Source organism: Schistocerca cancellata, chromosome 4 (assembly GCF_023864275.1).
Source record: "Schistocerca cancellata isolate TAMUIC-IGC-003103 chromosome 4, iqSchCanc2.1, whole genome shotgun sequence".
Lineage (NCBI taxonomy): Eukaryota > Metazoa > Arthropoda > Insecta > Orthoptera > Acrididae > Schistocerca > Schistocerca cancellata.
Window position 1 is genome coordinate 276,538,678 of NC_064629.1, and position 24,698 is coordinate 276,563,375.

Genomic DNA, 24,698 nt, shown 5'->3' on the forward strand with positions numbered 1-24,698 from the left:
ATGTGGCATGGACTCAACTAATTTCTGAAGTATTGCTGGAGGGAACTGAAACCACGAATCCTACAGGGCTGTCCATAAAATTGCAGGAGTATGGGGGAGTGGAGATCTCTTCCGAACAGGACGTTGCAAGGCATCCCAGATATGCTCAATAATGTTCAAGTCTGGGGAGTTTGGTGGTGTTTAAACTCAGAAGAGTGTGATGCACAACCACCCATCCCCCCCTCATTGTAGGCACCTTACAGCACTCTACCTCACTCTATCCCACAAAGAATATCCCACCCTGTCAGCCTTTCCATATGGCTATCACATTTTCTCTATGCTTAGTGCCTTCCCCACCATGCTGCCCACTTGGTCATTTTTTGAGTTCACTCCAGCTACAAGCTGCAAAACAAAACTGCAAATATCTGCCAAAACAACAGAAAAAATGAAAGAGACAACCCATAGGAAAGACACCTGGTAAATATGAGTTACTGTAATTCCTTCTGTCACAATAGTGCATCATTCAGAGATACTAGAATTATTTTTAGTTCTTGTTGTGTACATTGGCATTGTATCTACCATTTGTAGAGTCTGTGTGTTATTGATAAATATAGATGGTTCCATGATTTACTTTTATCTAGTGCTGCTGTTGAACAGGTATATAGAGCTGCTTTGTGTTAATCACTCTTTGGAAACAATTTCATATACTGTAGGAGTGGCATCACTTACATGTTGTGTCAGTAGATTTCAGACCTGTCGTTTAATGCACTGTGTTGATATATTAAACTTTTGATGATCTAGTATATTAAATGATAGTTTGAAACCAGGCTTTATCTACAGTGGCAATGAAGTAGAATAAGTTTGTAGCCACATAATTTTGCATTTTATTTCTTCAAATACTATGCAATCAGTAATTTTCCATGTGTTTTGCCACAGAAGGAAATTAGACTGGTGTTGAATTAATGGATTTTTTTTTTTCAGGTGATAATAGATGAGTTAGTGCGTAACATTATTACATATGATAACTGATGGGAGATGGGTTTAGTGTGGTAGGCATCAACCGTTTGTCACGGTAGGGCTTTCCACATTAATGTTCTTTTGTGCAATTATCTTGTATTTTATTTTCATTCCCTTGTTGAGATAATTTTTCTGTGGGACTTGATTAACAGCAACAAGTGCTATTATACAGAATCATTGCAGTTCTTTATCTTTGATTATAAACACATGTTTAGTTTTGTTTTATGAACATGTGAAGAAACTTTTGAGGTAGTTAGTGTTTTATTTACTTTCTGTGGGGTTAAAAGGAGTCCATACTTTAATGATTGTACTTTTACCTGTTTAGGGGAATCACAAAACATGGTGTTTCAGTACACTGGTTCTAAGACTTCATTTTTACCAGTAATTCAAATGCCATTTACACCCTCAACTGGTACAACTTTTCCAGTGTACTGATGCTTTTGGCAGCTCCTAATTCCTTTTACATTACCTTATTTTAACTTTGTGTTGTTTTTTGTGGCAATCAGAGATGAGTTTGAACATTTGTTTCATGGCACAGTTTCTTCACACAGCTGAGGGGCCAGACCACTATAATCTATTCCATCAATCTGTGTTGTGATTTTATATCAGTGGTGATTGCCTTCAGTGGCTCAGCTAATTTTGCTCTCCCCTGTCTGATTCTTATCCTCTTGCTGTGTCACCAATGATATTCTTTACTCTTTCATTTTCTGGCTGTACCAATTCCCTATTTTGTCTTTCCCAGCCAAGATTGCTGAAGCATCATGTTTCCCTTCTTACCATGTCCAACTAGCACTCCTCTCTTTTTTTCTTGCCATTGTCAGTGAGCTTTTCTCTTGGCATAACCAGTATCTATAACACATCAAGCACGCAAGTGCATATAGCTTTTGCAGTACAAAAGGAATTTTATTAATGAAGTTTCTTAATACTGGGAATACTTATGGTGTCATTGTGTTTTATCCAATTATTGTATTATAATGTAACATATTCTCAAAGGATAAGATTAATACTTTCAAATTATTGTATGACTTCTGATTGGAAGTCCAATGATTCTGTGATATGAAAATCAACATCATTTTTCCCCTGAACAATCTGATTGATTAGAAACAATTATAAAATTAGACATTTAGTATTGATTGTTATTTACATCATTGATAAATCTCAGAAATTTAACTACATATAAATCCCCCCCCCCCCCCCCCCCACTTACACTAACTAAAAACAATTGTAACAGATCCCTCCCATAGATTTAAGCTCCCACAAGGGTCAATGCCCCACTAACATGAGCCTTATGGAAGGGAGAAATATTGTACAGGGTGCCAAGCCAGTTTGAGTTACTGAAGTAATTCATTGATATTTTATTGAGAATTTAAAATTTTCATTCATTCATGTAGCTGAACCAGCCTACATGCATAAGTCCACAGCATGAGTTCTTGCAGTGTGTGACCAACAGGCTTGACTCTTCAGGACAGAAGCAGTTCTTTCTGGTAAAAGCAGCTGACAGGTTAACCTTTCAGCCTTCTGGTGAATGCACTAAGTTACTCATGCCACCGATCTGCCAATAGGGAGGCAGGAAGGAGAAGTCATGTTGTTCCTAATGGCCATGTCCTGGGGAGAAGAGGACAGTGAAGTCACTCTCTTGGTTTCCAGATTTAAGGCAGGACAGGCACTCATCTTGGTTTGTAGCTTTCAGGTGTAACAGATGGCCTTGTACGTTCTGCCATTTGCCTCCATCTCTCCTCTCTCTGACCAGTCACCTGCTAGTTCAATCATGAAACAGATTTGTCTCCTCTTTCTATTCCCATATTCAACTGTCACTCAGTCTGTTGGACACTCCTCCAGCCCAGCCTGGACATGCACTTACATACACCTTACTGTCAGAATAAAGTAAAAAGGTTACCTTACTCCCCTCTTTCATTTCAAACTGCCTCCCTTCCGGCACTCATTCTGATACTTGGTACAGACCACCTCCACACCAGTTGTGGTATGTACATATTGGTGTCAGAAGTTTGGATCACATACCATTTGGCCCAAAAAATATCCATGGTCCACATCCAACACTGTGTGGCTAGTCAGAAGTATTCATCACAATTTCATCATGTGAGCTGGGGCTGTCCACAGTGCACTGCACTGGCACATTGCTTCGTGCTGGTATAAAGTTCACAGAGTCCACTGTGCCACTTGATACATGCCACAGCACAGGCAGAGTTCCAGCACCAGTGGAACAAGACCCGCTATGTTGCTGCATGCTACCCATGTACATGCAACATTGTTATTGGAGTTACATAAAAATATGTTTGCCCATCATGGTCTACTGGCCACGGCCAGTTGGAATTTACCAATCTCTGCATGCCACTTCCATGGCTTCACCAAGCACATGGGTGCAGTATGTAGTCAATGCGGCTCACCTGCCATTGCTGCCACCTGAAGGTGTTGGCCGTCAGCTGGCCATTTGTCTCCAAAATTAGTTATTTTTTTCTGTATGGCTTTTCTTTCATTTATACTCTCCCACCCTCTAACTGTTTCTTTTTTTGGTGCTATTTTCACGAAATTTACTTTCATTTTTATCTTATTTACTATATCACATGCTATTCTGACTAGAATCATATTATCACCATTATTAAATTACAAAGCTTTATTATTTTTTGCTTATCATTTTGAAAATCTACATTTTAAACATTGAGAAAGTCTGTGTAATATTAAACAAGCAGTGCCAACTAAAAATCCATCACCAGAACAGTCATCAGTTTTATTACATACAAATAAAATTACCTGAATACTGGTGATTCGATAGAGATTTCCTTAAACTCACTATAAAACGTGAGAATAAACAGGCAGAAGCTGACAGAAACAACCCATTCAGATATAGCACTTACTAGGTGCGTTACATATCCACGATCAGTGGGTTTCCATTTCATTGGATCTTCTCCTGAATAGGAAATACAAAATTATTGAGAATTTATGCACCTATGAATATGGCAGCAGCTATGTTATTGAACATTACAAATTACTTTCTATGTAATGATTAATAAATTCAGTGTTATACACTACATTGTATTGTATAAGATCCTTACTATACAGTGTCTGATAACGGCATAATTTAAACTATATTCCAGTTCTTGAAATCACTAATATCCTCTTGTAGGACATTGATCTCTCTTCAACTCAAACACAATATTACACAGTGATACAAATACACATTTTGGACTCAAGCTTAAGACTAATGAAACTCCAGCTCTTTATACTGCAATTATTATTTTGTGGTTTTAAAATTACATGCTTTATATATACATCCATATTTGTTCTAATGGGACACAATTAGCAGCCTAAACCAGAAAAATGCTAGCATTGGCATAGTACAATAACTACAGCAACAGTTTTTTTTCTGACAGAAAAGTGTGTTATCTCTATGAAATAAGGTATTCTAATACTAACAAAGAGATAGAGGGGCTGGCCAGTACTTACCTCAGCTCAGTACAGCCGATAGATACACATAAAACAGAACCGAAAATTTACGTTCCTAGCTTTCGGAACAAATGTTCCTTCATTGGGGAGGAGAGAGGGGAAAGAAAGGGAAGAAGGGAAAGGAGATTCAGTTACTCACAACCCAGGTTATGAAGCAACAGGGAAAGGAAAATAGGGAGGGTAGCAAGGATGGCGGCATGGTTGTCAGAGGGAAGCCAAAGATATTCTACTGTAAGTACTGTGCCAGCTTCAAACCAAAGAGGATGCATACAGAAGTAAAGAGGTATACAGTATAAAGAAAAACACAACTATGTAGGATGAAAAGATGCGTGAATGGCTAAAGAGGAAAGGGAAAGAGGAGAAGACTGAAGAGTGAATGGGAGTGAGGTTGTTTAACGTAGGTTCAGTCCAGGGGGATGGCGGGATGAAAGGATGTGTTGGAGTGCAAGTTCCCATCTCCGCAGTTCAGAGGGACTGGTGTTGGGTGGGAGAAGCCAAATGGCACATACGGTGTAGCAGGTTCCTAGGTCCCTAGAATTATGCTGGAGGGCATGCTCCGCTACTGGGTATTGGGCATCTCCTAGGCGGACAGTTCGTCTGTGTCCGTTCATGCGCTCAGCCAGTTTAGTTGTTGTCATGCTGATGTAAAAGGCTGTGCAGTGCAGGCATGTCAGTTGATAAATGACATGTGTAGTTTCACATGTAGCCCTGCCTTGAATTGTGTATGTTTTACCAGTAGCGGGGCTGGAGTAGGTGGTTGTGGGGGGATGCATAGGGCAGGTTTTGCAGCGGGGTCGGTTACAGGGGTAGGAACCGCTGGGTAGAGAAGGTAGTCTGGGAATATTGTAGGGTTTAACAAGGATGTTATGGAGGTTAGGGGGGCGACGAAAGGCAACTCTGGGTGGTGTGGGGAGAATTTTGTCAAGGGATGATCGCATTTCAGGGGTTGACTTGAGGAAGTCATATCCGTGGCAGAGTAATTTGTTGATGTTTTCGAGGCCAGGATAATATTGGGTGACAAGGGAGATGCTTCTGTGTGGTCTGGGGGTACGAACATTGTTGTTGGATGGGGAGGAATGTATTGCTTGGGTAATCTGTTTGTGACATGGTCTGCAGGATAGCTGCGGGAGAGGTAAGCACTGGTCAGGTTATTGGTGTAATTGTTGAGGGATTCGTCACTGGAGCAGATACGTTTGCCACAAATACCTAGGCTGTAGGGAAGGGAGCGTTTGATGTGGAAAGGATGGCAGCTATCAAAGTGAAGGTACTGTTGTTTGTTTGTGGGTTTGATATGAACAGAGGTGTGGATGTGAGCTTCAATAAGATGAAGGTCAACATCCAGGAAGGTGGCTTGGGTTTTGGAGAAGAACCAGGTGAAATTCTGATTCGAAAAGGAGTTGAGGTTATGGAGGAAATTAAGGAGTGTTTCTTCACCATGAGTCCAGACCACAAAGATGTCATCTATAAACCTATACCAGGCCAGGGGAAGCAGCTGTTGGGTCTTCAGGAAAGCCTCCTCCATGCGGCCCATGAAGAGGTTGGCATAGGAAGGAGCCATCTTCCAAATACCTCGTTCCTTATCACACTTACCAACTTCATCCTCACCCATAATTACTTCACTTTTGAAGGCCAGACCTACAAACAAATCAGGTGAACGGCCATGGGAACCAGGATGGCTCCGTCCTATGCCAACCTCTTCAGGAGGCTTTCCTGAATACCCAACAGCTGCAACAACTGAATCTCCTTTCCCTTCTTCCCTTTCTTTCCCCTCTCTCCTCCCCAATGAAGGAACATTTGTTCCGAAAGCTAGGAACGTAAATTTTCGGTTCTGTTTTATGTGTATCTATCGGCTGTACTGAGCTGAGGTAAGTACTGGCCAGGCCCTCTATCTCTTTGTTAGTATTTGTTTCACATCTTTATATGAGATTTTCCATTAGTCATTTAAATAAGGTATTCTCTGTCATAAAATATAAATTCAGAAGTTAAAAATGGAAATTGTAAGCCATGTTCAGGTCTTCACAAGGGGACATTGCCTTATTGTAGCACTGACTGTGTGGGCAAAGAGGTCTATGAATTCACATGAAATATCAAAACAAAATGAGTGTCTTCCTAATTTATGACTTATGATCAGCATGCTCAATTTAAGCTGATGTCAAAGCAATATATGATCAAATTCATTCAAGAAAGCTTGACTTCTTTGGATATCTGAACAAAAGTTGTGTACAGAAACAATACAGAGAGAGTAAAACCAAAAAACCTTTGAAAAGAATGCACACACAGACTGCTATGACATGCTATTTGTGATGAACTATGTAAACCCCAAAAGCAAGAAAAGTGCTCTTCAATAGACAAGAAATAATGAGAATAGTAACGCCCTTAAAATAGGTCATAGTAAGTAAAAGTAGGGAAGTTTTATGCTGAAAAATGCACAGATGCAAGACACAAGATGTTATTATTAACATATAGTCATGGATGACACTGGCTAGTTTACTAAATCACAGACTGCCACCAAGATATTCTGTGTCATCCATAATCAAACTGAAATCACAACTGAAATATGTTTTTAGCAAAAAGAAAAAAAAGGGTAAAGAATTTTAATAAACTTCACTGGGTGATCGTTCTCGATGGAGCAATGACCTAGAGTTTCAAAGAATTCCAGAACGCTGTGAACAGGCTACTTTCAAAAACAACTAAAACAAAAGTGATTCTGTGCACTTATTTCATAGGGGAGACTGGAATAATAGAACATATAATGATGGAAAGTGTTGCCCAGTGAAGTCATGCTAATATAGCAGATATTAACTGGTTTTTAAGGAGGAGTGATTATATGGGACATGGACTGCATCTGGTTATGAAAAGAAAAACTTTGTAGGAACATATGTTATTCAGCTGTGCTACATGGAATTTTGAACTGACTAAACAGTTAGTCAAAATACACAATTGTGTTTGGACATTTCAACGTTAATTTCATGGGTAACTGCAGAAAAGGATAGCAACTGATCAATCAGCTAAGAATGTACAATGCGGATACACATAGTGATTCTTATTAACATTTAAAAACCTCTGAAGTGACATAGATGATGATCAGACAAATAATTTACTGTAAGACCACAAATGTTGGGAAATACCACAAAAGTGAATGACAAATGTTGAACATGTGAGGCCACCAGATGACGTATCTTGCCACGCAAGCAGCGATTAAGCCACGCCTGACCATCCCAACCCAAGTCAAGTATTCACATCCGTGTGGCTCTGCAGTTATGTGTCTGACTTCAGTGTGTCAGGCTCAGGGTCTGAGTCATGCATTGAGCAGTCAGTATTTTTTTCATTGCATGAGAAAAATATGTGTTTACATTGACGTATTAATTTATTAATTTACTTACCAGTCTCATGGTCTCTGCTGGTTTATTGCAAAGTACCGTACAACAAAAACCTATCATGCTGTGTCACAACCAAATGAGTATAAGCTTCTCAATTGCATCATTACCAGTAAATGACCTGAATTGTCTTTACAACATACTGATATTTAAAAAAAAAGAAAAAGAAAAGAGGCGAGAGAGAGAGAGAGAGATAGAGAGAGAGGAGAACAGGAAAGAAAAACAGTATAAGAACTTTGTTACAGTAAGGACAATAATTTTTTAACTTCTATATTTACAACAGCTCACATTTACAAAAGGTGTTTGAAATTTGCTCCATTTGCTTCAATGCAAACACTGCATCATTCACTCATCCATTTACACATGAGGTCAAAAACACCCTCTGTATTATGGATGTGACATTACATGGTCACCATTTGTTATACACCTTAGGGGTATTTCCCAACATTCGCAGCCCCACTTGTCTCCTATTAATTTACTTGTCTTGCACTATCTATGTCATTAGGGGTTTTTTAAAATGTTTATAAAGAATGTGTAGAAGGTACCAAGAGGTGTTAAAGCAAATGTGAAACTGCTGTTGACCAAACATTCATTGATAAATCAAAATGTGGCAATAGAGCTGAGCCCATTGATACAAGTTTCTTTGATCAACAAGCAATTAAATTGATTTTAAAGAAATCTCACAAGAAATGCAATACCGACAATTATGTAGAGAGGAGATTAATTAATGATGAAGGCATTAGGGTCTTTAATCACATATTGAAAAATGTAAACTGGAACAAGGACACTGACAGTTCTGTACCAGTAGAATCCTAAGAAATGTTGATCTTATGTCAAAGCGGTAGGTGGATCAAAACAAAATGTCCAGACACCCTGTGACCAAAATGGTACTGAAACAGAGGATGACAGACTAAAGGCCGAAATACTAAATGTATTTTTCCAAAGCTGTTTCACAGAGGAAGACTGCACTGCAGTTCCTTCTCTAGGTTGTCACACACATGACAAAATGGTAGATATTGAAATAGATGACAGAGGGATAGAGAAACAATTAAAATCGCTCCAAAGAGGAAAGGCCACTGGACCTGATGGGATACCAGTTCGATTTTACACTGAGTATGCGAAGCAACTTGCCCCCTTCTTGCAGCAGTCTACCGAAGGTCTCTAGAAGATCGTAGCATTCCAAAGGATTGGAAAAGGGCACAGGTCATCCCCGTTTTCAAGAAGGGATGTCGAAAAGATGTGCAGAACTATAGACCTATATCTCTAACGTCAATCAGTTGTAGAATTTTGGAACACGTATTATGTTCGAGTATAATGACTTTTCTGGAGACTAGACAACTACTCTGTAGGAATCAGCATGGGTTTCAAAAAAGACGATACAGGCAGCATGATAAAGCAAGTAATAAATTCACCATAAAACACAAAAATGAAAATGTTGACGATCCACTTCTAATAGACAATGTATTTAATAGTCATTATACCAATATAGCTCAAAATCTGATCACAAGTAAATATAATCAAAACACAATGGTAGAAATTCCAATAGGTGAAAGTACACTGCACCTATATCCAGTAACACTCAAATAAATACAAAGGGTTATCACTAAATATGCAAAATGTATTTTGACAAAGCCAATTGCATTATAAACATGCTAAATGGCTAATAAATAAACATATAAACATATGAACTAAACTAAAAACTAAAATGACCTGTGGATTTGATGGTAGCCCTGACAAAAGTATTGCATATACTGGTAGTGCTGGTAATATTGTCCCTCAACTTGTTGACAAAACTGGTGACTCCTTTGCCCCTGAAGTGTTTCCAAGAGGACTTAAGCCATAAACAGTAATACCAGTTTATAAAAATGGTGACAAGTTTGACATCAGAAATTTTAGACCACTAACAATATTATCTTAAAAAAGAATTGAAACATAATGTATGGTATAATAGAGTGTTAGACCTCCTAAACAAAAATGAAGAACTTATAAATGTTTAGTATGGTTTCAGAAAAGACAAATCAATGCAAATAGCTTTCTTCAGTTTCCTAAAACTTGTTTACAAAGCTGTAGAGGATAATGCAATAATTTGTGGATTGTTTGTGGACCTTTCCAAAAGATTTTGACCTCATAAATCATTATCTAGTTCTTTTAAAACAATATGTTTGACGTGTACATGGAGTTTCCTATGAGCTGTTAAAGTCAGATTTATCTGATAGGAAAAGAAGAATAGAAATTTATCACAAAGGTAAAGTGTTCTGAATATGAAAATGTTAATTATGCTACAGAGTTATGTATTGGGACTATTATTGTTCTTGGTTTTTATTAATGACCTATCATAACAATTTTTGATATTATTTGCTGATGATGCAAGCTTCTTTATGAAAAGAAAGACTGATTATGAATAGCAGCAGAAAACTGATAGAACAACAGATGTAGCAGAAAAATTATTTAAAGATAATCGTCTCATTGTTAATGATAAGAAAACTGTTTGGATGACCTTCTACCATAGAAGAAATAAAACAAAAACCAACACAATGGCTACATTAGGAAACAATGAAATTCAGCAAAATAATTATATTAAATTTTTAGAATTATGTGTGGATTGACATGTAAGATGGGAAAAGCAAAAAGTTAAGCAAGTGCATACCTACTAAGAATACTCAATGACTGGTGCAATACTGAAATAAGTGTTAAGTGCCTATTATGCCTATGTGCATAGTCTCCAAACAAGAGACTGGTCTAGTTCAACACGTCAAAACCTACCCTGAAATTTTTCAGATAGGAAGAACATACTGAGAGAAATACACTGTTATCTAAAATGCAATGTGTCTATGGAGTGATGAAAGCAAAAATTTTCCTTACACCAGGGATATGTGATGAAACAAAAATTAATGCATTAAATTCGTAAGATGTGATGATGCAAACTGACAGTGCAGAAATGACTGAAGTTTAATAATACTGTCCCACTGATAAAGCTGGAATGAGAAAGAGCTATAGGAAATTATATTGCCATAATTTTCTGAAAAATGCTTTACACTGTTGAAAATTTTTATCGAGAGGCTGAAACACACTATTAGTTCCAGGTGAAATCTGAAGTGTAATAAAAGTATTTTCATTGTCCTCTTGAAGACAGTGGTGTATTATGTTTAGGCCAAGAGCCCAACAAAAACAATGAATTATTTTTTGCAACTGGATATTTTGGATGTAATACTGAAACTTATTCTCTTTGATTCTTCCATATTTTTCTACACTGATTACAATATTTTTGCAGCTGAACAGTCTTTTTTTTTTTTAATTTTTGGTCCTTGAGGTTCCTGAAGACAGATACACTGAAGAGCCAAGGAAAATGGTACACCTGCCTAATATCATGTGGGGCCCCCATCAGCATGCAGAAGTGCCGCAACACAACGTGGCCTGGACTCAACTAATGTCTGAAATATTGCTGGAGGGAACTGACACCATGAATCCTACAGGGCTGTCCATAAATCTGCGAGAGTACGAGGGAGTGACGATCTCTTCTGAACAGGACATTGCAAAGCATCCCAGATATGCTCAATGATGTTCATGTCTAGAGAATTTGGCAGTGTTTAAACTCAGAAGGGTATTCCTGGAGCCATTCTGGATGTGTGTAGTGTTGCAATCTCCTACTGGAATTGCCCAAGTCTGTCAGAATGTACAATGAATATGAACAGATGCAGGTGATCAGACAGGGTACTTACATGCATGTCACCTGTCAGAGTATCTAGACATATTAGAGGTCCCATATCACTCCAACTGCACACACCCCACACCATTACAGGGCCTCCACTAGCTTGAACAGTCTCCTGCTGACATGCAGGGTCCATGGATCCTTGAGGTTGTCTCCATACCCGTGCACATCCATCCACTTGATACAGTTTGAAACAAGACTTGTCTGACCAGGCAACACGTTTCCAGTCATCAACAGTCCAATGTCAGTGTTGACGGGCCCAAGTGAGATGTAAAGCTTTGTGTCATGCAGTCATCAAGGGTACACGAGTGGGCCTTCGTCTCTGAAAGCCCATATCAATGATGTTTCTTTGAATGGTTCACACGCTGACACTTGTTGATGGCCCAGCATTGAAATCTGCAGAAATTTGCAAAATGATTGCACTTCTGTCACATTGAATGATTCTGTTCAGTCACTGTTAGTCCCATTCCTGCAGGATCTTTTTCTGGCTGCAGTGATGTCAAAGATTTGGTGTTTGACTGGATTCCTGATATTCATGGTAAACTCGTGAAATGGTCATATGGGAAAATCCCCACTTCGTTGCTACCTCAGAGATGCTGTGTCCCATTGCTCATGTGCAAACTATAACACCATGTTCGAACTCACTTAGGTCTTGATAACCTGCCGTTGTAGCAGCAGTAACCAATCTGACAACTGTGCCAGACACTTGTTGTCTTATATAGGCGCTGCTGCCACAGCACCATATTCTGCCTGTTTACATATCTCTGTATTTGAATATGCATGCCTATACCAGTTTCTTTGACACTCCAATGTATATAAAACTGCTGAGACAGTAATCCACTGATACTTATTTATCACAGGCATTGTTTTATATGAATGTGTCTTAGAACTCTCCAAAGGCAAAGAGACTGTATTGCCTATATCAGTTTCTTTGGCACTTCAGTGTATATAAAACTGCTGAGACAGTAATCCACTAGTACTTACTTATCTCGGGCATTGTTTTATATGAATGTGTCTTAGCATTAACCATAGGCACAGAGGCAGTATATTTTTTTGCTCAGTATGATAAAGTGCAGTTTGTATGCAGTTCTTGCATGAAACCTGACTGATTGGCTTTATACACAGCATTTTGGGGGGTAACAAGAGGCTTCATCTTCACATCAGCTATGAATTTCTCTATAGTATTATTTATTAATGACAACATTCCTGCATGTTTACTTGTAGTAAACATTGCAATTTTGCAACTTCCTTTTCTGGAAATCAGTACTGCTCACCTCACTCGCAATTCAGAGGGTCTCATAGATCTCCCTCAGTAATGATACTTTCACTCTCAAGAGCAGTTCTAAATCTTTAGAATTGTTTTTCTTTCACACTTTTGCAAATTTCATTTTTGTGCATATTTCATGCAAACCCTTCTTACATTTATAAAATTGATGTTCAGATTTGGTGAAATGAAACTGGCTTTACACACTGATTAACTTTAAGTGTTTTCTCCCTCCTTCATTTATCCAAAAAATTTGCAGTTTTTTTTTGTCAGCAAAAGCTATTTCTGTAATGTTTTCTTTGGGCTAGGAAGATACCATATTTTTTGGGCTTTATCTAGAAAAATAGCCAATGTTTGAAACACAATTCACAGAACCGTCAGTTATTTCCTGTTTCTTCTAATATTTACACAATTTCTAACTAAATGTTGGTATGTTCCAAATGAATGTCCAATAAATTAACTAATAAATAACACTCATTTAGGTCTGCAGGAAAAGTAGGCTAGTTCCAGTGCATACTATGTTCTTCATATTTTATATTTGCAAGGTTGAAAACAATAACTGTATTCCACATTACTGTGAAACTCTGGGAACTGCTCAAAGACCTATACCATTAGCAAACATATGCGAAGAAAACATGAAGAAAATTAATTCATTTTTATCATAATTGTTAACACTTAGTGATATTGTAAAGACAACTGCTAATTATTAAGGATATTAAATGAGTTGCAAATTTGAGTGAATACTAACTGTGAACAACTGTATCTGAGAAACTATCAAAAGAATCTGAAATTTGCCTTACAAATTATGGCCATGTTGTGCCGTGCTATCTGTTTACTGATGTGCTATGATAGCTCTTGCTATGTTTAGTGTTCGCTGTCTGCTACAGAGGGGTGTATGTTGCTCCAGTCCCTTGGTGAGCTACAAATATGGCAATTTTATAACTTTTTTTGAAAAATACATGTGGCATGTCTTAGCAGCAAAAATTTTGACACAGTGTTACTTTCAGTATATTGCTCCTGTATAAAAAATTTCAGAGCTCGTTTCAACATGTCAGACTGAACGGTTCCCTTGCAAGGTATGGTATACTATTCTTGGTATACATCACTTTTGCAAAGCTGTCTGTCATAAGGGTGAACTAGGATACTTCATAGACTGGCGAGGCAACAGACTGTCACTCTGGAAGAGCTGAGAAAAATTTAAAACAGGATGCAGGGCGCAATGAAAGGTAGTTGAAGCCTTGGTGGAGGATGTGCTTCAATATTCACAGATGCCTGTATTTTATCAGAAGGGCTTGTTTAATGTGGAAGGAATGGTAGCTGTTAAATAGGAGGTACTGTTGATAATTGGTGCACTTTGTATCACATCGCTGTTGAAGAGATTGTAGTCAGTCTCAAGCAAGAAGGTATCCTGAGCTGAAGACAGCGAAATGTTATGGATAACAGAGAAGAGATTAAGGCTGTTAAGAAATGAGGATAGTATCACAGACCTGGATTCACATCATGAAGATATCATCAACAAGTTAAGATCCTAGATGACTAGAAAGGATTCCTCTAGATGGCCAATAAATACGTGGAAATATGAGTGTGCCATTAGGATTCCCACAACTCTCATGTGGCTTTGTTTATAAATTTTCCGTCAAAGAAGTAGTAGTTGGGTGAAGATATAGTTGGTCACCTGACCAATTAATGGCTACCACCAAACTGTGGCCAAGAGGAAAGTTGCCTACCCTGTGGCAGAACTTTCTTCTGAGCACAACATATTCAACTGCAATGGCTCTTTCATAACTCATACCACCTGGACTCCTAACCCCAGTACCAGAGCCTGTAAATTACCTGGCAAGGAACTGTCTCCTGGCCTGATTCTCTCCTAGCCCCTCTCTCACACCAATCTCCACCTCTCTCCTCCTGATTCTCACTTCAGTTCATCACTCTTATCCCATTCTCTTGCTGCATCTCCTTTCCCACCACCAGTCCCCTCTCCCTCCATCACTCCCTTCCCCCTTGTCCCTCTTACCCACTGCACCCAATACAACCCTGCACAATTGAGCTAAAGAAAAGGAAAAATTTAGCCAGGCAGTACAACATAACTATGTATATGTACTTGTGTTTCTGTCAGTTGGCTTTGAAGGAGTACTTATATTATTTCACTAAGATTTCCAAGGGCAGTGTGTGTGTGTGTGTGTGTGTGTGTGTGTGTGTGTGTGTGTATGTATGCGTATGTGCTGGATGCATGGCTTAATTATTATTGCCTCTGTGCAGAAGTGAGAACACATATTATTTAGCACACTATAAGTTAAACAAAACTTCATGGGATTATTATGTTACAGCACATTTGCCTGCTATGATTCAATGGAAATGCTGGAGGGCTATGTGATCAGGCAATTACTCTCCCAGCTGTTAATGTCTTATATGAGAGTGAAAATGTTACTGTTAATTCAAGAAGTTCTTCAGTTGACCTCAGAAGGCTTAGTGTATCTCACTGCAGTCAAGGAAAATCCCTGACTGCATTATACCAAGGGCTAAATCTGGGTTCTGTGTACAGCAGTCAGACATGCTAGTAATAAACAGTTAAGAAAAAATATAGCAGTATCAGTGGTAGTTGAAGCAACATTGAAATCTTAAATTATGTTAATAATTTGTAAACTGCTTCATTCCATTTCATTACAATATACTGTTCAAGTAACCCATGGAACATGCAATTAGCTATAACAGGATAGAAAATCTGCAGGCTTTGCTTTTAAATTGTGTATCTTTAGAACAATGAAAGTGCTATTTCCAGAATGTGCCATGTGTGCACGCTCTGCTACTGAGTGATGTATTCATTCTGAAAACCATCCTCTAGTCCACAGCTAAGCCATTTCTTTGCAATACCCTTTTGAGTGCAAGTTCTGCAAGCTACACAGGAGAACTGTGCAATTTTGTAGGTGAAAGAGAGGTTCTGGGCCAAGTTTCTTATTCCATGTCCTGATACAGGGCAGGAGGTTTCAAAATGTCTGCCCTTGGTACATACAAAAATTATTGTCAGTGAATTCATCCTGTGCCAAATATAGTAGAATGGATGATGCAGGTATACATATATGATATAGATTATACATTTAAACTAAAAAAGAGTAGTATGTATTTCCAACCTATCATTTTCTGGCAATGACCAAGATAAATATAACTTTTGATAGAAATCATGAAATTATCAGCTGTCTGTTTTGCATAAAAATATTACAAATCTTTGTTACCAACATAGAATATAAAATTATACTACTCAAGATAAACACAGTGTGATTTGTCACACAATGGTGCAAATATAATTAACAGATGAATGTAAGATCAGTCAAAGCAATAACCTGTTTCTTTTAGTATGCAGATAGTTATCAGAATGGTGTGTAACTTTGAATGAAGATCATTGATATGCAGTGTTCATCACTAGCATATCATACAACTGGAAATTCTGGCAAAATGAATGTACACTTTTGTGAATTGTTCTCAAAGGAATTGTGTGCAGTGAATCATATGATGTAAGAATGAGTTCCATCAGCAACAAAAGGGAGGGAATGTGCTTTATTTATTTATTTATTTATTTATTATTTGTCCCATAGATCAAATCAGTACAATGGCTTGCACAACTGATATGGGATAAGTCAATACAAATATACAGTTTACAGGAGTCTAAAACAGTAAACAAGAATACAGAAGAAAGATTATTTTACATTACCTACAAAATTATGTTACTTAAAGTTACAGCTTTACAGAGAATTGTTACATGATGTGACAAAACTGCCTTAACAACATTCAGCTTTGATACATTATCATGCACTAAGACAATTTTGATTCCAAATATTCCTGGCTGGTATAAAAGCAGTCTTTTATTAAAAGAGATTTCACTGTCTGTTTGAATTTATTTATTTCTTGGATTTCTTGTATAGAAGTTGGAAGATGATTATATAATTTTATTCCCATGCACTTGACACCATCACTGTACAGTTTTGTAGAGTGGGGAAGTATTCTTAGAGAGGTTTTTGATCTTGTGCCATAATCGTGGTAGTCCATATTTTTGCTAATTTTGTTGATACTTTTTTTGGTAAAGAATAATAATTCTAGTATGTATTGGCATGGGAGGGGCAAAATATTTAGTTTCTTAAATAATGGTTTACTAGTGTCTCTTTGTTTTTTGAACATAATTGTTCTGACTATCTTCTTTTGCAGTTTGAATATCTTAATTGATTCAGAGTTTTGGCCCCAGAAGATGATTCCGTAGTTAAGTACAGAGTGAAAGAGTGCATGGTACATTGTGGTTAGGGTACTTGTGTTAGTGACGTTCCTTATTGATCTAATCATGAAGCATACTTTACTAAGTTTTGTGCTGGTAACATCAATGTGCCTTTTCCATGTGAGCGTATCAGTAATAGTGACCCCCAAAAATTTTATTTCATTTTCAAGTTTAACATTATTTTTTCCAGTGATAGTAATGGATTTCTGTTTTGGGCAGTGTGAAAGGTTATTCCAATTGTCTTTTTTGCATTAATCAGCAGCCTGTTACTTTGAAGCCATCGACTTATTTGATCTGTGGTTCTATCTATATTAGATTGGAGAATTTGTTCGGGCGCAGATATGAGTATAGAGGTGTCGTCAGCAAATAAAAGGATTTCTGTGTTTGGTAGGCTGTGAGGAAGGTCATTTATGTAAAGTAAGAACAGCAAAGGGCCCAGGACGGAGCCTTGGGGAATGCCTTGCTTTATGGTATGTATGGAGGAATGTACAGTGCTAGCTGTACCTGAGAGCTTAGTTTCATTTAATTCGACATACTGCTGTCGATCTTCCAGATAGCTTTTAAACCAGTCATAGGCATTTCCTCTTATTCCATAGGAATGCATCTTTTGCAGAAGTATACTATGATTAACCATGTCGAATGCCTTTGTTAGATCTAGGAAGATACCTATGGCTGGGAGTTTTTTGTCCACAAGCTCCAGTGCATGATCTAGAAATTCTTGTATTGCATCTGTTGTAGCTTTCTTACTTTGGAAGCTGAACTGAGCAGGTGACAGGATATTTTCTTTGTCTAGAAAGGACATGATTCTGGTGGCCATTATATATTCAAATACTTTACTAAAAGTTGAAAGCAGTGCAATGGGTCGATAATTACTGGGATCCTCTTTGCTTCCTTTTTGTTGGACAGGTATAATTTTTGCAATTTTGAGCATACCAGGAAATGTACAATTCGGGAATGAGAAGTTTATTATGTGAGCTAGGGGTTTACTGATAAAGTTACTGCAATTATGAAGGAGGAAGCATGGGATTTGATCTTGTCCAGCAGATGATTTTTTTTAAATTTTGCTATGAAGTGTCTTTTCTATTTCAATTTCAGATGTAGGCCTTAAAAATAGAGTCTCAGAGCGTAAGTTTGGTTCTAGTTGTAAGGGACAGCTATTTTTAAGATGGTTTGCCAGGTTTTCTACTGTTTCTGTAAAGTAGTTATTGAATTCCTCTGCTGTTTCTTTCCCACTGGAGACTAATTTTCCATTTATTTTTAAGCTAATATCACTTTGTAGCTGTTTTCCTCTATTAGTATTCATATTAATAAGTTGCCACATGCTTTTGCTCTTATTTGATGACAATTTGAGGTAGTTATCATTCTGTAGCTTTTTGGCTCCATTTACTACGTTCTTTAATATCTTTTTATATAGAGTAAAGTATGACTTAAATGCTTCACTACTGCCTAGTTTGGATTTGCTCATGTAAAAAAGTTCTCTTTTTCTTTGTGATGATCTAATGATTCCTGGGGTGATCCAGCTGGAGAGTTTTCTATCTTTGGTGATACATTTTGTTTGTAAGGGAAAGTGGCAATTAAAATAATAACAGAAAATATCCAAGAATGCTTCATATTTGCTGTATACTGTTTGAGCCTCATATACATTTTGCCAGTTTTCATTTTGTATATCAAAGAGGAAAGTATGCATGTGGGTTTTATTGAAGTTTCTCCTCTGTACAGTGATTTTATTGTGTTCGTGACTGTTATTTTGCAACCAGACCTGCATAATTAATGCATTGTGGTCTGAAAAATCCTAGTTTGACAGAGGATACAGTACAATTTATATTGTACTAGATCCAGACAAGTGGTACTGTGATTTGTTATCCTGGTTGGAGTGTTAACCATTAGGTCTAGGTTGTAGCTGTTCATAAAATTTTTAATGCTTAGATGGCTAGAGTTTTCTGAGAGAAAATCTATATTATAGTCACCACATATTAGAACACTATATGATTTTCTTTTACTTAGATTTTCTATTACTGGTGCTAGATTTTTGTAGAAGGTCGCTATGTTACCAGAGGGTGACCTGTAAAGTGCTATTATATAAACATTTAGATCTGTAAGCTCTACACCTGACAGTTCTATATCTTTTTCAATACTATACGAATTGCAAATATCAAGTGGTGTAGCAGTAATGTTGTCTTTTACAAATATGCAACTGCCTCCACCTTTGTAAGATGTTCTTGAGAAGTGACCCACGAGTTTAAAATGTGGTATCACAACAAGTTCTATTTCAAAAGACCTCATGCAATGTTCATTAATACATAATATCTGTGTATCTGACAGTTCACTTGCACTTGATAACAAAATTTCTAATTCATTAAGTTTGGTTTTGAGCCCTTGTACATTATGGATGTATACTTTTAGATCAAGAATTTTTTTGTTTAATTTTTTTGCTCATTGGTGAGGAGGTTCAGACTTTACCTTATTTACTACAATTTGCTGATGGAGTCCTTTGCCAGTTTTATGGTGTATCTTTAACTTGTTTGATGATGCTCTAGATTATCTGCATTAAAACTGACAGTAGATTCCAAATAATGTTCAAGCCAAGGGACTGGAAAGACCAGATGTAATGTTGAAGTTTATTTGCATAGTTATTGTATCATTTATGAATAAAGTTAGCAGCCTCAAATGGATCGTTGTTACCTTTGGGAGCTACATCTGTATCAAATGTCGAATTTGGTTATGTAAAAATTCTATGTAACAGTTCTTCATAATTTATCCTCAGATAGTGACAAAAAGGGCCAACAGGAAATCTTGGATTTTGACTCGCACCATCACATAGCCACATTCATTTAGGCTGTCCAGTTCATTAGTCTCTTAGTACATTTGCCATCTGTAAACCTGACTCATTGTTGGCAACAGTGTGAAGGGTGACTCATTCTGTTATATTACTGTTGACTGAGTTTTATCATGTGTGCCACTTTAGTTCTCTAGCTCTTTGTGAGAACGTTCTTTGTGTTTAATGTGTATAGTCACAGGGGAATGATTGGCAACCATTGTTAACCAACACTGATTGTCTTGCCATGGGTGGTGCTGCCTTTCTTATCTTGAAAGTAAACTGGCTCCATAGCTGAAGTTGCTATGTCAGAGTAGTAGAGTGATACTTGAAGGAGGAGGAGATAAATGTTTAACATTCCATCAACAGTGAGGTCATTAGAGATGGAACACTAGCTAAGATTAGGGAAGGATCAGGAAGGAAATCAGCTATGTCCTTTTAAAGGAACCATCCTGACATTTGCCTCATGCAATTTAGGGAAATCATGGAAAACCTAAATCAGGATGGCCTCCCGAATATGAGTCCTTTGGTGATACTTGAACCAGATGTAGAATGATAATGGTGGTAGAAAGTTTCACCACCAATTTGGTTGGAAAAGAGAGGGACATAGGGAGGGAGGGAGGGAGGGAGGGAGGGAGGGAGGGAGGTAGGGAGAGAGAGAGAGAGAGAGAGAGAGAGAGAGAGAGAGAGAGAGAGAGAGAGAGAGAGAGAGAGAGAAAGAGAGAGAGAGAGAGAGCGAAAGGTTGTAGAATAAAGTTATCATCCATGAGCCACTGTGCTAATGTCCTGGGTTAAATCTCAAAACCTTTCGTCAGTGTCCCAGTGTGAAGCATCTCACACTGTTAAAAACAGTCTGCTGGATTTTGAAATTACGCTCAGTGGGCATACTTGTGCTATTCAATAGGAATAGGCTATGTGTTCTCACTGATCCCCCTCCCCTTTCATTATCAACAACAACACTCACTGTTGAATTTACAGTACCATCATGAAAGCTGCTGGAATGGCCTATTGTCTAAAGGCTTGAAACATTTCACAAGCCATATAATATTATTATCAAGTTGTCTTGGGAACTGTGTCACCTCACATACTTAACTGTCTGACTGTGTTTGATACAGATTTTTGAGCTGAGTGCTCTCTAGCATCATATTGTCATTGAAACTAGGACAGAATTTTCATTTTGCCTTACTTGTATCCAGTCAGTTGCACACATAAAAAGTTAACACACAGCCTAATGTGCCATATTCAACCTATGTTTTCTGCTAAAACAGGACATGACTGATCAACCTTACAAATATAAAATGTGATGTTAAACTGAAATATTAAATGGCAGGGAAAGACTCTTGTAACCCCCCCCCCCTCCTCCCTACCCAAAAAAAATCTCTGATACCTGTTTGTCAGATATATTGCAGGGTGCCTTACAGTACATTACTAGATTTTGTTCGTGGAAAAAATTGCATGTTTTACTTATTAGCTACAATGAAAACTGTACAGTGTGCCTTTGCACAAGAAAATTGCTACACTCTTTTTCAGTACCAGTACTCATATCTTTATCAGACTTCATACAACACTAAATCATACATAAGGCAGTAATTATTTGCTTTTAGATGTAACTAAGCAATGATTAACATTCAAAAACCAAAGTGGAATAGCATCTCATTTTTCCTAACAAAAATGATGTATTGTGACAGGTCAAATCAATGATTACTTATAGTGTCTTGAGATTCTTGTCATTATGCTTTTTGCAGTTACACACACAAATCATCTATAACTCATAAAGGTGATTGATGATTCAGCTGAATAATGAAAGAGGGTACAACAGGGTTTAATGACCTATTGACATTAGAGATGGAGGTGAACAACAATATGGACTTCTGGAGTAAGGAATAGTATCAGCAGTGTTTCATCCTGACATGGGCAAACAAAATTTTTTTGTAGTTTGGTACAGGTAATTCTGGCACCAAAGACAATAAAACAGAACTGCAATAATGTGAAATAATAATCAGTCTTGATTGCAGATTTTTATTAAAAATTAAAAATCGCAGGTCAGTGGTAATGGGTTCTAATCATATATAGATTATCATCAGACCATTTCTCTGGAGTGCAAACATAATTTTCCTTGGAGTGTAAAAGGTACCAAAATTACAAAATCCATCTACACAGTAAAATATGGACACACAATTATAATAAAATAAGAAGCTTCTTATACCATTATGTGGTGAACAGAGACAATGAGGAGAGCACTTACAAGTGTCATTGTTGCCAGAGGTGTTTTCCGCCACTTGGCAGTGCTCTGCGCACCATCTCTGCTCACCACCTAATGCTATAAGAACCATCTTATGTTACAATGACCATGCATCCATATTTTACTGTGTACACAGATTTTATAATTTCGGTATCTGTTACGCTGAAACAAAAATTATTTTTTGCATTCCAGAGACATGGTATGATGATGATCTAGATGTAATTAAAACCAATTACCACTGACATGTGATTTTCAATTTTTAATAAAAATTTGCAATCAAGACTGATTATTACTTCAAATTATTTAATCAGATCACTGCTGTTCCCAACAATGTTTTCAAAATTTAAGAGCTGATGTACCTCAGTAGCACACTGCCTAATTGTCTTTCAGCCTTTAACTCATACTGAAGGAGATGGGTAGTCATATAACTGACAGCAAATTCAAATCATAGCAGCTAACATCACTTTATGAAATGTGCTAAACTGCTATGGTCTTCTTTATGGCATAACATTCTCAAAGAAAAAAGTGTGGTATCATTCTAGTGCCAAGTTGTGAGTACCAGTACATTCAGCATTCCAACAAGCTAAAGATGCAGAGAACACTCGGGTTCTGACTCATTCAGTCAGAAAATGTGAGTCACAGATTCACATAGCATTATTACTTGCTTATGGCTCCACTTACAACTTCATGAACTTACTAGTTCTCTTTAATATTCACCCATGAACTAGAATCTGACAGGAAGAATCTCCCTGGACATGGTGTCATTGAATGCTGTCACAGTGCTGTGAACATGATACTCCATTCCTCTTCAACAAGCTTGGAAATAACAGGATCTGGTTAATGAGATATATTTTGTAAATGTCTTATCACACTAGTGACTGCAAAACCAAGATGTCTGCTGACAGTATAATAAAATCCACAAGCTTGTAAGTAATTATAGACTGGTGTTTTGCAATATCATGTCACAAATATCGTCTTAATATGATAGTTCTGCCTATCTAGAGAGCTACGCAGTGTGGTGATTCACTGGCTACCGACAACTAACATCACACCTAATATGCTATAATAATTTATTTTTTATGTCACTATGTTTCAGGTTCACCATATATAATTTGTATCACTGATATTATTGCATTTCAGTTACTCACTATAAATGCACCAATTACATGTCCAAAAATATAGTTTTGTTGGTATGAAAGTAACAAGAGAGATAAGTTTAAACTGAAGGAGCACACTGCAACAACCACATCCACAAAGCATCAAGAAGAAAACACAGTTATGGAGGGTAATCAAGGAAAACAGTCACATCTCCACAAATTGGATGTGAGATGACTGAAATTACAGAAAAAAAATAAATGTTAAATCACTTAATTTAAACATAGTTTTTTATGTCACCTGTGAAACTGTTATCATACCATCAAATATAAACATGGCAATGCCCCCTGGTATTACTGTGGAGAAGCAGCAGCAACAGCATATTAATGACAATAAAAGACGCACATAAAATAGTTTCTGTTGTTTCATGCGTCGTGTTATTATTGTCTGAAATCATTCATAAAAGTTTAATATTAAAAACACAACTATATTGCAAACTGCACAAGAAAAGTACAGAATGAAGAAATATTTTAAAATTTAATTCTAATATTAGTGTCTGATACTTTAATAGAGTGATAAACTACCTACAAGCAGTAAAGACATGTATATCAGTAGTAATTTGAAGTGAGCATTGTATCAAAAATAATATTAAAAAACTGAGTAACTAAGTCTATCTTGAGAGACAAAGGAAATGAGAAGAAAGATCATAACTCTCTGACTCAATATTAAATCATATTAGGAATAGTGCAGCCAAGACAATTTTATCTAATGGCAATGCAGAGGATCATGTTAGAGGAGGATAACAAGAAAACAAGAACTAGTGCACTGTCCTGTATTAGCTGATTCATCAAAACTGAAGTCAAATTAAAATATCAAAATTACAGGAAAGGTCCCCCAATAGAAACATAAAATGTGAATGAAAATATGAATAGCATAAATCATGAACTGGCCTATTTGCCATACAAGTGATTATATCTCTTCATGATATAAAGAAATCAAGAGCTAATTGTAACCTCAGTTGTCATCAAACTGAATAATCACTTGGAAAACTCTTCTGTTTACAATAAAGCACACGTTCCCAACAGATATTTTAAAAGTACTTTTAGTGAAAGTATTGAAAAATGAATAAACTTACCTCAGCTTGATTTAAGAAGACAAAATGGAATATTTCATTATTTATGAGGACATTTTGTTCAACTGTAATACACAGCAAAGGAAACTTTTGAAAACCCCTTCAAAGTCAGAATAATTCTAATGAAAGTGTTTTACTGATTGAAAATGGACTATTACAACTAAAATAGCCTTTCAAAAGATAGTAATTCAAATTATTAATGACTGAAAATTACATAGTGTACATAGCTTTCTCCTTTACATGTATTAATGTGCCCACTGGCTCACGCCAACACATCACCTGGTATGCCATGAATGTTCTCGTAAGTTCATTGTTTTAATTCACTCAGAGTCATTCACCAAATCA

General features: G+C 37.1%; 1 protein-coding gene across 2 annotated transcripts in view; it reads right to left on the minus strand.

The window, feature by feature from the left end:
• The window catches only part of LOC126183499 (DNA damage-regulated autophagy modulator protein 2-like), a 238,448-nt gene that overhangs the window by 6,663 nt on the left and 207,087 nt on the right, over nt 1-24,698 (minus strand). For both annotated transcript variants that reach the window (XM_049925537.1, XM_049925538.1), the window contains exons 5-6: nt 23,542-23,668; nt 3,766-3,922 (exon numbers count right to left, since the gene is read on the minus strand). In XM_049925537.1, the coding sequence (XP_049781494.1) occupies nt 3,766-3,922; nt 23,542-23,668 (284 nt within the window). The remainder of the gene's footprint in view (nt 1-3,765; nt 3,923-23,541; nt 23,669-24,698) is intronic.